Source organism: Dermochelys coriacea, chromosome 7 (genome assembly GCF_009764565.3).
Source record: "Dermochelys coriacea isolate rDerCor1 chromosome 7, rDerCor1.pri.v4, whole genome shotgun sequence".
In the NCBI taxonomy this organism is placed as follows: domain Eukaryota; kingdom Metazoa; phylum Chordata; order Testudines; family Dermochelyidae; genus Dermochelys; species Dermochelys coriacea.
In genome coordinates, this window is record NC_050074.1 from 22669154 (window position 1) to 22685583 (window position 16430).

At 53.8% G+C, this 16430-nt stretch overlaps 1 protein-coding gene across 1 annotated transcript in view; it reads right to left on the minus strand.

Moving 5' to 3' along the window:
- The window catches only part of PLXNA1 (plexin A1), a 274845-nt gene that overhangs the window by 213934 nt on the left and 44481 nt on the right, over nucleotides 1-16430 (minus strand). Inside the window, 1 exon segment of the mRNA XM_038409069.2 lies at nucleotides 10024-10206. Within this exon segment, the coding sequence (XP_038264997.1) occupies nucleotides 10024-10206 (183 nt within the window).

Below are 16430 nucleotides of genomic sequence, written 5' to 3' on the forward strand. Positions count from 1 at the left end.
GGGGAGAGCAAAGAAACTGCTGTGTACAAAGCCCCAGCCAGCAGAAACCCTCCCCCATTTCCCATTAACAGCCTCTAGGATCCCACAGCCTCTGTTATAAATCACCTGCTTCCCTGAATTTTGGGCCCAATCCTAATCCCACCACTGGGTCAATTCTGTTCTCACTGACTGCGGGGTATATCTGGAGTAACTCTCAATCCCCTCGCCCCCCTTCCTACCAGTGGCCCCAGAGAAGCCATCCAAACGCCTATCCTGAAAAATACAAATTAAGACCATAAAGCCCTTGGATCCCAACTAATCCCCTTCCAAAAGGTGTTCACAGCTTAATCCTCCTCATCCGAGTGACAAGCTGGCTCCCTAAAGCCCTTAGCCTGCGGCAAGGAGGCAGCAGGGCACCCCGCTCTGAACTGCCTCATCTCCCTCATCAGTATTTCAGGAAACTCCGGCAGATTGGGAGCTATAGTAAGCTTAGAGCCAGCTGGCTGCTGAATGTCAGAGCTGATCCTACCTCCCCAACAAATCAGGTGGCACCCAACGCAGGTGGCACCCAACTAAGGGGGTGTAGTTTGCATAATGTGGAACTGATAGACATTATTCCTAGCATGGAGAGGTGGCCCCACGGGACTACAAGTCCCAGTACGCAATGATCCATCTTGATTGGAGATGTACACTTGGGCAACTGTGGTAAGCAAGGGTGAAGATACAGGTTGCAAATATTGGTGCATTTTTTGTTCACGTTCAATAAGCTTATAGCTCCCGGGGCATTTTTCACATGCACACTAAGCATACGTGAAACTGTATGCATTCAGCATGTGCATATAAACATCAGTTGGAGATACATGTTTGCATGAGCAAATTAAGTGCATCAGTGAGCACCGTTATGCAGCTGTGCATGTGGCTTTTTGCACATCAGGCCCATAATGTCCCACTTCGCAGGAGTATGAGACAGTCCCAAGGAAACCATAATTGTCCAGTGAAATCAAGAGGGGGAGAGGGGTCAGCAACTGCCTGGCAGGAGCCAGAGTTAGGAATCAAATCTCATTTGCCTTGTACAGAGCAGATTTGCTCTGGAAACCACCATGGAGAATAAGAAACATAAAAAAAATCAACTCACAGAATCATTTCCCTGGTTCTAAAAATCCAGTAAATCACAGGGTAAAACCCCACAAGTCTCTGATAGGCTACAGGAGAGACTGGGGAGAACTAAGAGGAAGTGGCTTACATCCAAAACTGGCAGTATTCGGGAAGATCATCCCCCAGTTACTCATCCTGGCAATGGCAAAAATTACCCAGACCACCACAACAACCACCCCATGACTGTGGAGAGCAGACAGCATGAGGGTACTTGCACAACATTTCAAAGACTGGGCCTTCCAAAGATAGCCATGTGCCTGGTGACACAGCAAGGAAACCACCAGGCAGGGCCAACTTGTTTGGGGTTTCAATAGCTTGGTTTGCTCCACACAGCATCCCATTCCTGCCAGATCTCTGTCCTGCAAGCGCACTCCTGGGCTCCCCACCACACAGCTGTGCCAAGGCTCCTCAATCCTAACCTGCAACCCCCTTGCTAGTGCAATCCTCAGAGCCTGGTGGTACAAGTCACCTCCGACTGCAGTTGCATCACCATTATAACCATCTATTCCCAAACCTGACTGTCCTGCCATCCACTGCCAGTCACTCCCCTCCCCGCCTGCCCTAGGGGCTCAGCACCATTCAAGCCAGCTCCTATGCCGGACTGGACTCCTCGTCAGTCAGGGGAGAGGATGATTCCGAGTGCGACACAATCCTCCTGCCTGTGCAGAGCCAAGAAAAGGGGACAAGGGGTGAAGGGAAACACGGGGGGACAGGATGGGGAAGTGCAGGTCAGGGAAGAGGCTACAGCTGCAACAGCAACAGGTGCTGACCAGCAGCCCAGCCTCTGAGAGGCAACTGTTTGTAGCATGTCTAGGAAGCCTGCAAGCAAGCCAGCCCACGTGACCCTTTCCTGAGACAAAGGAGAGTTCTGTCTGCAGGCAAAAGCCTGGGCAAGTGCTTGGAGCTGCCATCCAGGGAATGTGCAGACAGAGCAGTGACTCTCCCCACCCTCACCCCCTCAATTCCGGATGTCGAAATCAGCATCCTTTTAAACCCAGCATCCATCGCAGGGCTCCTGGAAACGCTAGCAGAAGCGTCCGTCTGACCCAGGCGAGTCCTTAGGTTGCTCAGACCCAACTTGGCCAGCTGAGCTTTGGACAGGGAGCAGGATGTTCACATGCAGGCAATGGGGTTTTCCAGGGCACAGAGACGTCCCACAGACACAGGCACACTTGGGTGACTTTCACTACAAGGTCATGTTATTGTGGGGTCTAACCCAACACACTGTGTGGGGGCTTGGAGGAGTGTTATTCACTAATGCAGCCACATTACCGCTCTACCCTCAGCAGCAGCAACCGGACTGCTGAATGGGGTACGTCACATTGACCTCACCACCACTACAGCGATGCAACTGCCTCTTTACAGAAAGTTATCGGGAGGTTAAGGGTGGTGACTGCCTGAACCCAGGAACTCAGACGGGTCTGCAGCTCAAGCTGGCATCTATGCTAGCTGGATGGGAAAGGCATGTCAGCATCACATCAGGTTGTGGCAGGTGCTCCAAATGTGGTAGTAGGCAGCCCATTCTGAGGCAGGGGACACTGACTCACATCCATCCGAAACACACACACACACACACACACACACACACACACACACACACACACACACACCCCATTTCTAGAGAGCTTACTGGAAAAGCAGCCAATGTCTGCTGATGGGCACACAGTCTAGACCACGTGCTACTCCCCCCACCAGCTCATGTGGAGAAAGGCTGGGCTTATTTGGGAGAGGACCCAGGAGTTCTCCAACCAGATCCCATGCTAACACATTACAGGGCTGAGGAGACAGCTGACGATGGAACTGCTGGCCGACAACAAGGCTGCCTGCCAAGCACGCGCGGGGAAAGGAAGCAGGCAGCATGGCTTAGACTTGGCATTTCTCTCCCGCTGTGCCCCACATTACGGCAGAGGCTTCACCTCCCTCAGGAAGGGAGAGAAACCCGAGAGGGGAAGGGGATTATCCAGCAGCATGGTGTCAAATGTAGCTACTTGCCAAGGTGACAAGGGAACACTGGAGCAAGCTCATGGCTCCTAAGAGATGGGCAGGTGCTGGACAACTCACAATCATGCTGATGCCCCTCGATCCCACCCTGCAGCCTCCCTGCTACCCGGTCCTGGACTCCCCACAGCTCTGCCAATGTGCCCCCTGATCCTGCCCTGCAGCCCCTGATCCCCCAGTCCCTGCCTCCCCAACAGCTCTGCCAGTGCCCCTCAATCCCACCTGCCTGGCTAAGGGCCTGATCCTGTGAGGAACTCAGTGAGAGCTAAGGAAGCTCAATACCCTGCAGTGAAGAGAGGCAAGCTGAGCCACGCCCCTGGCATACACTTCCCTCCCCATTGGCAACACAACACACAGATGCAATACTCTTTGGGCAACAACACCACTCTTCTCTGTCGCTCCATAAAGCACATCAGCACCAGGAAGCAGGACAGCGCTGGAGGAGGATTCAACCTATAAGCCACTAGCCTTCCACTTCAGGAAGTCCCACCTTCCTTCCAGGAAGTAAGTTACAGCTGGCCTGCCTGGCAGGTAACTGTATAAAGGGAAGGCAGGCAACAATGGTATTAGTCCAATTTAATTCTTCCAGGTTTCCCCACGATACATTCAACCTCCTGCAAGGGGCAACTGGTGCAACCCCCACAGGGTTGGGGCATGAAAATCCAGGGCTCTAAGCGGCAGGAGGTCAGAGGAGACGTGTACCACCTGCATGCCTGTGTTCCCCTCATCCCATGCCCTCGAGCTAGCAGGCTACTTCTCTGGGTGGGGGTCTGTGAGCGAACTCTCCACCACAGGTTACAGAGTCACCTACACAAGGCTTCCTTCCTCACCCCTCCAGAGACCCTAGTGGGGAAGCAAGCGCTCCGCCTATCCTCTCATACAATGAGCCAAATCTCCCAAGCAGACTGCTTGAGACTTGAACCAGCGCTGCTCCAACTCCAGAGGGCTGGAGGGATTCTCGCTCTGCTGCAGCAGCAGAGACAGCCAGTGGCAGGGTCTGGTTACACCGGCTCCCCAGGAAGATCAGGTAACTGCTGAGGCAGCCCTTTCCCCATCCTCCAGGTCCAGCCAGGCGGCCCCTGCTGGGGGAAGCTGAGCTCTCCATATCGCACCCCCCACGCCGCCCACACCAATGCTCCAAGGTTAGAGTAGGGGACATGGGACACCCCTCCCCTACGCACATGCACACGCATACACTCAGCAGCCTTCAGCACATGTGCCCAAACGGTGCAGTGGTTGAAAAAGGATCCACCCTCCCCCACGAGAGGCACACCCTCAAGCCTTCAGAGCCCTCTGCTCCCCCCTCCTTACGTTTCTGGTTGCCCCTGACTGGGCTCAGTAGGGTGGGCTTCCAAAGTCAGCTGAAGCCCAGGTTTCATCCTTATTGTATCAATATCTGGGTGGATTTTGTTCTGGTGATGGATGCTAGATTGGCAGCCCTGAAGACTGGGGGCTTCTAATCAAAGAAGAGGTCGAGATCCCCACGCATCCTGAAGCACACAGTAGTCCAACCACTACTGAAAAAATCATTGCTCCACACGAGAGGACCTCACATACCACTACAGCCCTTTTTAAGCAATCTGGGAGCTGGCAAAGCACGGTCTCCAAGGCCTCCTGTCAGCAGGCATGGCCTTGGTCCCACAGAGTCAGAGCACGGGACACCAAGAGCACAGGCTGCTCTGGTGGCCAACCTCCCTCACCCATTAACAGGGGAAGTCCAGCCATGTCATCTTGCTGGACCTTTTTGCCCGAGATCCTTGATCTCCAAATACCCCCGCAGCTGGAGAACAGAAATACATTGAAATACCCTGGGTCCTTCCTTCAGGAGAGCACCCAGAGAGACATCACGGGTAACTGCTCTTCCACCTCCAAAGCCTTCACCTGCAGAGCCCCATGACGCTCACTCCTCTCCCCCTTATTACTCAACACCCAGACAGATCCAGGAAGAATCGGTGAGACAACACAGGCCAAAGTTCCAGCAGTACACGGACAACACTCGCCTCTATGGCAAATTCCCATCATACACACACAGCACAAGCTCCCAGTTGCAACAATGACATGGGTGACCAATGAGGCTGCCTCTTGATGAGTGCAGGAGCTGGGATTCCCCTGGGGAAGACCTGGACTGTGAAACCTGCTCCCACGGGGGTAAGAGTGAGCACAGACCTCGCTGCTTTCAGAACTAAATGCAACATTTCCACCTTCTGCTTTGCCTGCCTGCTAGAATTTTTTTTTTCAAATTGTAAGCAAACCCTCACCCCTCTCTTATCAAAGAGACTATTTCCTCTGCCTCTGGGGGAGAGAAGAAAGGAAGCACAGAGGAGGAGGAAGCAGCGAGTGCTCTTCCCCTTTTAAAAACCCTCCAAGGTGCTCCAACACAATAGCGATGGACCCTAGAGCAGTGCTACTCAAAGTGGTGGTCCGCAGACCGGTGCCGGTCCGCGAGCCATCAGCTGCCAGTCTGCGCGCACACTGGAAAAAAAATTGCTGGTCCCCCAATTAGATAGATTGAGAAGCACTGCCCTAGAGGACAACCTAAGGAGAAACATCCCCTATACTGTCCCATCAGTACATCCTAGCCTGGCCCATAGAGTGGGAGGGGAGTCCCGTCCTTGGCCTCTCTCAGGAGCAGGCCCACCAGGGCTGTGATGAGACCTGCCCACTGGAAACGGGACTAAGAACCACTGTTTGTTTCCCATCAAACCCCACTTGGTTTCCTTAAGACCTAACGGGCCAGAGCCCATCACAGCCGGTGGGCCATGGAGCAGCAGGGACTCTGATACTATGGCTGCAGATGGGCAGAGTGAAGCAAATGGAAAAAAAAGGAGAGACTCCACATGAACATGAGCCACACTAGCGGGTCTGAAGTTCAAAAATCACCACAAGGCTCAGCAGGCGCCAGCCCTGCATCCCCTAGTAACCTGAGGGGGTTACCCAGAACCAGGGGGGCTGCCCATGAGCCTTGGGTGGGCACTCTCTCTAGCTACCGCCCCAGAAGTTGCAGGAAGAGAGGAAGATGAAGTTTGATGAAGATGCAGGAATGGAAACAGAGAAAGACCTGGCACCTCAGGGAGAAATTTGCCAGACAAATAGCAATCGTCAGGTTCCAGGGATAAATAACTGGATGTGTAACACTGTCTCAGTGGCTTCATGAATCCTCCTCCCACACTTCCCTCCCCTCCCTCTGCACCACACTGGCACAAACCTATTTAAAACCTGCAATTTGGAATTCAATAGCCGGAGAGGCTGGTGGAAATGTGACACCAGTCACTTCAGCTCCCTTATTGATTGGGAAGGGAGGACAAGCTGCCTCTGGCAGCAAGCCTCTCACAATCCATGCTGACTTACTAGCAACCCCGATGCCTCCTCTGATGGAGATGATGATGCCGAAGAGGAAGGAAACTGAAGGAGAGAAAGAAATTGAGACTTCAGAACAGATGAAGAAACCCAAGGGTTTTGGGAAGCCTCACTCACTGAGCATCTACAAGAAGTGTGGTCTAGCTGTAGGAGCGGAAGGCAGACCGCAATGACTCCTAGGTTCTATTCCTGGATTTGGCACACCAGTTCACTGTGCGACCTTGGGCATGTCCCTAACCTGCTCTCTGCCTCAGTTTTCCCATCTGTAAAACTGAGATAAGGATACTGACGCAACCTACCGAGCCATGTGAGATGTTTTCAGTGAGCTGTCTTCATTCACTAATGCTCATGAAATGCTTTGAGATCCTCTGACAGAAGGAACTACAGACAATGGGCTGGATTCAGACCTGGTGGAAGCAAGTGCACTTCTACCCGAGTCCATGAAACTGCCCCCACCTACAGCAAGACTGAATTTGGCCCAATGTATGTGGAGAGTCAATCTCTTCCCCTCCCCAGTACTGCAGGTTTGCACCTTGAACTCCAAATCATAGACAGAAGCCCAGAGTTGCCTCCTGGACTCTCTTCCTGCACCAGCTAGGATCACAGCTCTTCTGTGTGGGCCCCTTTTTTTCTTGGGTTTATTCTGTACCCGGGGTTCACAACAGATGCCACCAGACCAGGGATGGGGAAGGATCCCAGATAGAGCAGGAGGGTAGGTGCGTGGGGACTGTCTATTGTTGCATCCCAGTCGGGGGAGATTTCAGAGTTGGGGGAGAGTGTTGACAACCGATGCATTCCAGAAGAATAAGATGGTGGGGAAAAAGGTGTTCAGAGACCAACCTCCCACCCATCCAGACATACACACTCTCCTCTTTGCCAACAGCACCCAGTCTCAGCGGGCCTCTCCCCACACCAACCCAGAAGCCAGTTTCATGCTCATCATGATTTCAAATCCACAAACTGACTGTCAAAAAGGTCTCGAATCCAGCAGCCTGGTCTCTGTCCTGTTACCAGCCAGCATGGTAGGGTGGATGAGAGACCTGGGTTCTGCCTTTGACGCTGAGCTTGGTAGTCAGCAAAGACTTGGGAACGGCAGAGATCTTGCTGAGCTCAGCACGGCACGTGTATGCAGGACGCCATGATGGCTAGGACCCCTTGTGGCTGTTCAGCTCCGCTGGAGCCAAGCCAAGGAGACTGGGGAGAGGGCTGTGCAAGCAGCTCTGTCTAACCCCCACTCACACACTGAGGGCTCCCCTCTGCCAGCACTGGCCCCACGCAGGCTGACACCAGCATAATGACTAAACCACACGCCTAGTTCAGTCCTGAACTGGCCTTGGGCCAACTCTGCATTCCCGACCCAGTGAACCAGACATCAGCACCTCAGCAAAAGTCTGCTTCCTCCAGCACTTCTATAGGGGTGAAGGGATTTGTACCATACACGCTGATTGCAGACTAGTGGCTCAAAGGAAACCCACACAGGTCAAGTCCAACATACTGTACACAGGCAGATAAAGAGGCAGCAGGGTCTAGTGGCTACAGCAAGGGATCAGGGGCCAGGAACTCTGAGCGCTGCTCCTGGCTCTGCCACTGGTCTGCGAAGTGGCCTTGGAAAGTCGCTGCATCTCAGTGGGCCTCAGTTTCCCCATCTATAAAATGGGGAATACACTGGGATACAGATCCATCTCCTGAAGTAGAGGGGCTAGAGGAACACTTAGCTCATGTTTGTACAGCACATTGAGAGTCAAAACCCCTAGATAAAAGCACATGGCCTTCCTTGCACATAATATCCCCACTAGCCTGAAACCCTTCCCTGCCTCGCTGAAGGTGGGGGGCCTGCAGCCCCCACTAATTTAATCCCCCTATTAACTTGGCTATGTAAACACTGACCCCAAGGGAGCATGTGGTCTGCCTATCACATTGCCAATTCATGCAAGGAAACAGCTGCCAATGGCTTCAGGCCTTCCAAGGTGACTATTGCACGGCCCAGTGCCAATGGACCCCACCCCATCTTGATGGTAAACGTAGCGCTTCTACCCCCAACTGCATCACATCTCTTAGGAGCTGTCTTTGCTTCTACATACCAGTGAGTCATTTTAGAAAAGGAGGTATTTTAGCTGGGAAACAAAGATGCCAAAAGGAGCTCAGAATTCAAGACATTGATCCCAGGGCCAGGTAGTGGGTAGGCCCAAGTGGCTGAGTGTCCGAACTCTAGAGGAATGAACAGGGCTGGGTTGCACCAGTTGAGTCCTGCACTTCAGACCTCTGGCAGGACTGTACCAGGACCCTCAACATGACTTTGCCTGGTGGAGGATGCACTTAAGGTGCACAGTGTTTATACAAGGCAGATGCAGCTGTAATTATAGGAATGATGTTATGATAACAGGAAACCCATGCCTCATGGAGATGCAGCGAGAGGCAGACTTATTTGCCAATTGTCACCAACAAGAAGCCTTTTGTGTCACTGGGGAAGAGAGGTCTCCCCAACATTGTGGAATTTTTTTCACAGATGGCTTAGGTCAGCCAGGCTGGAGCGCACTGCAGCCCCAAAGAGAACTCCCCTTCTACGGAAGCTTATTGGATTCCTTCAGCTCCCACTGTGGGGTAGTGCCATCCACCTCAGGGTTTTCCCAAGACAGAGGCTGCAACAGGGCCTAGCATGACATGGAGATGGGAGCTTAACGATGCTAGCAATGCAGGCAGGGAAGAGGGGAAGCAACCTCACTATTCTATACTTGCGGTTTAAGAACATGTCACCACCCTCTGGGGCAACATCACCCAGCCAAATGGGACAGGGATGAGGCCCGGAATGTCTAAGCTAAGCACAGGTGCTATGGCAAGACGAAAGATCTCACCCCTGCTGGCCAGCTTGGGGGAAAGGCTATTTGCCCTGGAGGACTGGCCCTGCCTGATGAGATTTCAGGCCTTTCCCACTCCATTCCACCTTATTTCAGCCATTGGGCCCAATTCAGGACTTCAGGTCAACAGCGAGGAGGGATTTCTGAACTCAAGAAGTGCCAGGAGAAGGAGCTTCATCTCATCCAAGAAACACCAGCTCATACATGCCAGCACTGCCACCTGGCAAGAGGGTCGAGACCAATGCAGCACCACAGGCATCAAGTCACCAGCGCATACACCACCCATGTGCAGCCCCTCTCGGGTCAGTGGCAAAGCAATCCAATGATCAAAGGACACAGGGTATAGAGGGAAACCACCAGTACTGGGATACCTTGCTATGTTGTGAACCCAACACCCCGTCCCTCAGAGACTGCGAAGGGAACTCCCACTAACCCTGCTGACTGGGACTTGAACTAGGGTGGGGCTGGGAGTTTCCCCATACTATAATCCTGCCATAAACTGCTTTAACAAATATGCCCAGTGGACAAGAGCAAAGGGAACTGGTCTTCGTCGATGCTGCCACTCCCCACCCTGTATACACCATTCACGCCTCAAAACACAGCACTGAAATCCTGCCCTTGCCCCAAAGGAGGTAGTCAGCCATCCAGCCTCCTCACCCCAGCCCAGTAGGTTGCCTACCTTTTTGATCCTGCCACTCCGCGTGCCAGCAAAGACCACAGTGTGTCCCCGGTAGTCGTAGGCAGCCACCGAGGTCATGCCATCCTCCTTATCCACAAAGAGCGCTGTCCCCTCGATGGTCACTGTCCCGCCCAGCGGCTGGTTAAAATCCTGGCCACAGAAATAGTCATCAATCTGCAGAGGCTGTCAGAGAAGAAGGGAATGAGAGAGATGGGCCGTTTGTCAATACATCGACACCACTTAAACTGCTGTGTGCAAAGGGGGACTGAGCTGCTGACTTAGAGCAATAATGAAGTGAGGAGATGATACGAGCCCCTCTTAGCTACCACTCCTGCCCCAGATCCTTAGCTCACTCCTGCCCCAGATCCAGGGCAGCCAAGGAGAGCGGGAACACCCCATCACTTAGGGGAATGATGAGGGGTCAGGGCAGTGACCAGGGGCTTGCCTCAGATTGCTTAGAGGCTGCTAATGAGGCATGGGGGTAGCAAAGAGCTCCGCTTCCCCTCCCTCTCCCAGGGATTGCTCCTGGGTGGGGCAGGAAGCTGTGGTCTCAGAAGCAGTTGGGGGCTCACACACAGCAGCCAGACATACCCATAATGCCATTAACTCTAGCTATGCCAGGGCACGGATTCACAGATTAGCCCTGGGGCGCCAGGAAACTCAGAGTCTGCAGAGAAGCCTAGGTGCTGGGTGGTGCGGGTGGACTCTGCTCTCTGAGAGGGACCCCAGAGCACAAGGGGGTGGACAGAGAACAGAAAAGTCCTCCCAGACAGGAGGAGATAGCGTCAGACTCCAGACACAGTCCTGTTGCTCAGGACTCTTACCACAGGGCACCAATGATCAAACACAACAGTTCCCAGTGGAGCCTGTTCATATGAATCCTGGCAAGGACACCTCCCCACCCCACTCCTTCCCTCCACCACTGAGGTTCCTGGCTCCATGGATGAGCAATTAGGGCTGGACAAAGGAGATGAGATGAAAGACTGGCCGTAGCCCTGGTCCACCCCACACCTACAGGCTGCCAATAACACTCCCAGCTGTTTCAGCAGGTAGCTTCCCACATGCAGCTCCATCAATACCCCTCTTTCCTGATCTATAGTACTCCAGCCACTAGCTCCCTACCACCACCACCACCACCACCACACACCCCTTTGCCAGTGCCCCTCCATCCTGACCTGCATCACCCCCTCCTATTCCAGCCTCTGCAGGAAACAGCTCTCCTGGCGAATTGCTGATCTGGCTCCTGCAGAGAACAGTCATTGCCCTTACTTAGTATCTCAAACTCCCCTCAGCGCTGTTTTCCCAACCAGAGGATTCACTTACGCTGGCAGTTCTCAGTCTGAGGCCAGACAGGAGGCTGGCAGTAGTTTTACAAAGGAGTCATGAGTCTGCCTGCTCCCATTCCCATTCCTCAACCAGAGCAGATGTGCTCAGCCTCTCACCGCAGGCTTGTACGCAAAGGCAAGGGATGCTGCTATCTCCTTCAAGGGCCATATGAGCTGACAAAGGATACTTGGGCAAGTCTGAAGGGCAGGGCTGAGTGGGGGATGAACGTGGAGTGCCCAGAGAACCTCCTTCGATCAGCAAGTCCTGGCATTTCCTCCCACCCTCCAAAGGGTTAATGCAGCCAAATCCCCAGAGCGGCTGTACCAAGCACAGATCGCTGTGTGAAAGCTCCTCTCCCCCACACTCCTTATAGAAGGGGATCAAGAGCAGCCCAATGCCACATGCTGTAGCTGAGACTCAATAGCTCAGGTCCCTCAAGAGAGGCAATAGACTAACATGTGGGGAGCGGTGTTGGGGTGGGAGGTGGAGACACTGATACTGAGTAAGAGGAGAAGAGTGTCTCTGAACCAGAAAGTCTGGTCCTGAAACAGCCTCTCCCTGCTCCCTAATAACCTCCCTAATCCAAGGTCCCAGAAGAGAGTGAGGCAGAGGGGCTCCCAGCCTCAGTCACGTCTGGAGCAGCACTTAAAACCCATCACTGAGCCCAAGCTTCTAGCCAGAAAAACACTGTTGGGGGAGGGATGGGAGAGGAAAGAGTGCGAATCCCATCAGCATTCAAACCAGGTTGGCTGCCCACCTCCCACTGAGCTGGGCTCCAAGGGCGGGGTGGGCGAGCAGTGATTAGCGTCCATAGCTTGGCTGGCTCCCTGCCTTTCTCTGCAGTTAGCTCCAAAGCCAGGAGAGTGCATATTAATTCAGCGCGAGGGTCTGGGCAGCTGAGCCACCCCAGCAAGGGCCCCGCTCCAGCAGACCTAGGGGGAGTGTGCGTGCAGACCTGGCCTGCCACTACAACACTGCATAAAGGCCAAAACTGGCCTTCACGGGATTGGCTTTTTAAGACAAAGACTGAGCCTGGGAGGTAAGATGAGCCCAAGCAACAGCAACTCCCAGATCTGATTACACTCCCCACAGGGTCTCCTGACTCAGTCTGGCTACGAGGCTCTTTTCCATATAACCCCCTCACTGCTGGTTTCAACACGCCCTCTGGGTACGGTTCTGCTGCCATCCCTAAACCCCCTTCCCAAACAGATCTGGTGTCATGAGGGGGTACAATGTCACCAGGAGCCCTGCCTGCAGTCGGCAAGGGCGCAGCAGACCTTTTCCAGTGGAGGCCAGGCCGCCGTGAGTGCCCAAGTGTAGGAGCTCCCCCTTTCTGGCTTTTATTGTGGTCCTGGGAGCAGCTGCACAATTTCATTTGGATTTGTACAGAGGCCTGCGGAGGGGGGGGGGGGGGGTCCGGCACTCTGTATCTCCACACCTGCTCATTTTCCCATTCCCCACCCCCACCTCACTCTCAGAAAGGAAATGCTGCATCGCAACAAGCTGTAACGAGGGGAACATGTTTGTAATCCACACACACACACACACACAGTCCTAGGCTGTGCTCTGTCCCTGTACCTTCCCCCTGCAGCTTCCAACAGACACCCCATTCTTCACTTCCTGTCCTAAGCTGCTGGACATTTCAGCAGGGGGTGAAGATGATCCCCGTGCAGAGTTCACATAGTGCCTTGTGCTGGCAAGTTATTAGGGGAATGAATAAGGATTATTTTCAGCAGCTGTATTTAGGGGGTCTATGGCTCCTGGGTGCAGAGAAGTCAGGAGTAGCGCCATGTCACATCAGTGGGGGTGCGGAGAAAGTCAGGAGTAGCCCCATGTCACATCAGTGGCCATGAACAGCTTACCATGGAGCATGATTTGCCTGCAGTTACCAATGACATGCATCAGGTGGGGCTGAATGACATAGCGAAAGAGAAAGAGGTACTGAATGGGGGAAAGGGGGGGCGGAGCATTAAGCAAGTTTCTGATCTGCCTAGGACATGTTTGAGTGGCTAAGGAGCTATTTTTCTCATTCCAAACCAGCATGTATCAGAGACAGTGCCCCGGCCCATCCACAGCAGAGGGGAGCAGATAGAGCTGCCCCCATGGCCAATGTAATAGTCCAACCTATGGTGCCCCAGCAAAAGTCTCCTCAAACTGTTGACATGGGGACAGCTGGCTGGCAGTTACCAGCCCTTGGGCCCATCCAGTTCACAATACTGGCTCCCTAATCTCTCACCATCTCAGGGAGCGAGTATCTGTACAAAGGAGCTCCCTCCTCCTGCTCCACAACCCCCAGCTCTAGAACGATAACTTGGCAGAGAGGCTACACAAGATACTCTTGCAAACAATCCAACACCATTGAGCTCCCCAGCGAGCCTAGAAAACCAGAGCCATTCCCCATGCAAGTATAATAGCCTCATTGGCTCCACTGGAACTGTTCTTGCAAACAAACCCTGCAGGGTATGGCCCCAACCCATGGCCACCAACCACACCAGACCCCTTTAGCCAGGGACACAATTGCTGTATCAAGGTGCCCGGGTCATCCTCCAAAACCCTGCCAGACACTCCCTATTGGTTTTCAACTTCTGCCCAGGGTACCAAAGGATATGTAGCATTCCCTCTCCCCCATCCCACTCCTAGATTGCTCTGATTTAAAACAGAGTCTGCCAGGACCACCGGAGTGGGCAGAGAAAACCTCAGGCTAGCACAACACCACAGCACCAGCAATAGGATATCAAGTGGAAAGGTCCACTCGGAAACACAAGAGGAACTGCCTGATGCCATGCCCTGACCTTCCCACAGTGACACCACCATTCGTACTCTCCAAGCCAAGGATCTGCCAAGACAAACAGGTTCACTTTACATACCAAAGGCTCTGGGAAACACACTGCTTAATATTGCTGCTCCTACCCCTTCCACTCAGGACTTTGGGGAAGTCTCTGCATTTCTATAATGCCCTGTCCCTTTCCCAATTCCCACCGATCCCCCAAACGGCTGAGCCCAGGTGATGAGACCACATTAAAAAGGGAAAAACTGGCTCACATGATTGAGGGCGGGGAGAGATGAGATTAAACATTTCCTTTCCAGGTCACCAACCCAGGACGGTAGTGACCCAAAGTGATTCCTATCTGCTGTCTGCCCAGCGGCATGAGCTTGATCGGTCTCAGCCCACTTTATGGGAACAGCCACCTCACATAAGGCACCACCATTGCTGGCACCATCTGGTACCCTTGCTGGCAGTTATAGCAGAGAGGCTAAGGACTGAGTGGGCAACAGAGGCTAAACCCCCCCTCTCTACCTCCAGGGCTGAGATCAGGCAGCACGGTTGAGAAGCTGCTGCCCATGCTGTCCCCGCAGGCAGCAAGCACCAAGCTCACAGGCTTACAGCCCAGCACTACACTCCCTTCAGGGACACGGAGTTAACACAGCCAACTGGAGCAATGTCTGCCTGGTGCCTTCAGCAGCGGAAGCCGAACTTCCCCACAATGCATCTGGCCAGCCAGGCAATGCTCCCACGTGGGAGGAAGGGAACAGAATCCTGTAAACCCCCCGCCCCCAGGGTTGCTGAGCCCCAGCAGGTTTGGCAGCCGCAGCTGGACTGCAGATCCCCTGCCAGCATCAGCTAGCGGCCTTGTTGGTTAAACACTCTCCTGCGTTTGCAGATTCAGGAGAAGCCTTTTCAAAAGGGAGCTCGAACAGCAGCCAAGAGCCATTGCAGCTCAGCCAGTGCCCAGCATTGGCAGACACAAATGTAGGGCAATTTTCCCAAGCGCTCCTTTCACCAAGCGCAGTAGCTGCTGCCCAGGGAGGTGGGAGAGCAGCAGAGCCAGGCAGTTCCTGCACTGGGGGACTGAAGGGCTCATTCCTGGTGGCCTCCAAAGGCAGGGGGGAAGGCACAGAGGAGTCACTATCAGTGCCCATGGAGGGAAGAAATGGTGCACAGCCAAGAGGATGGAGCCTGGTTTTGTCACACACACTCTCCCCCCGTTTGGAGAGCACTGAACTGCAACCTGCGATCCTGCTCCAAAACTGATGAGAGGCGGAAGAAATTATCTGCAAGTTAATCTGGAGAACCTCAGTCCCACAGCAATGCTACAGCCCTGCCCTCTTGATCTGCACCACTCCTTGCCACCTCAGTCCAGGAAACAGAATACAGGACCTTTCATCTTCAACTCCGATCCAGCCTTAGGTCAGTAGTGATGCAGAGTGGTCCCCCTCGGACAGCTGGCCTACAGGCCCAGAAATGCTGCTCTCAATCCAATTCCTGTTGACTCTGATATCTGCCCCAGAAAAGCCGTTCTCCTCACAGCTGGTCTGGGCCCCTCAATGACAGCCTGGGGCCCAGGCTCAGAACAGAAAGACCCAAGGAGCCCAAATTCCCTTCTCTCCGTCCTGGGCAAGCCTGAAACACAACAGCACAGCGGAGTGTATGGAGGAAGTATGTCTGCCTCTCCCATGCAGTGGCTGCCAATCCAGCACCTTCCCCCAGACTCACCAACGTTGTGAACAAACAAAAAGAAAAGGCAGTACGCTCAGAAGAGGCAGTAGATGAGCCAAGGAAAGGAATGGGCCTCACCCCCCAACAGCTGGACTCTGCCTGCGCCATCTCTGCCACACCTGCCCCTGCTGGGGCGTCATTTTATCCTTCTCCCTAGGATGCCCCTTTCCCAGATCCTGGACCTCTGAGACAAACCTGCCTGGCTCTGCTGCAGCTCTGTGTCAGTCTCTCATTTCCACAGCACTGAAAGGAGAGGGGAAGGACACGGGAGGTTTCTGCGCTCAACATGCAATGTCTGTGCCGTGTCCCCTCCAGCCTCCGATGCAGGCCCAGACATGTGGTGCTAAGAGAGGATGACAGGGATGGGGGAGGATGTGGGGGGAGACCGCAGGGAACAGGGGTCAGGAACTGGGAAATTCCCTGAACCGTGAAATCTGCTTCTATTCTTCACCTCAGTGGGAGGAGGTGTTGTCATGACAACCCCTGGTCCAACAGCCTCTGGCCATGGGTTCCAGGCTCTGGGAGATGTGGAGAAAGGGAGGGGGAATGGGGACTAAAGAGAAATGACTGAAGCCTTTCAGCC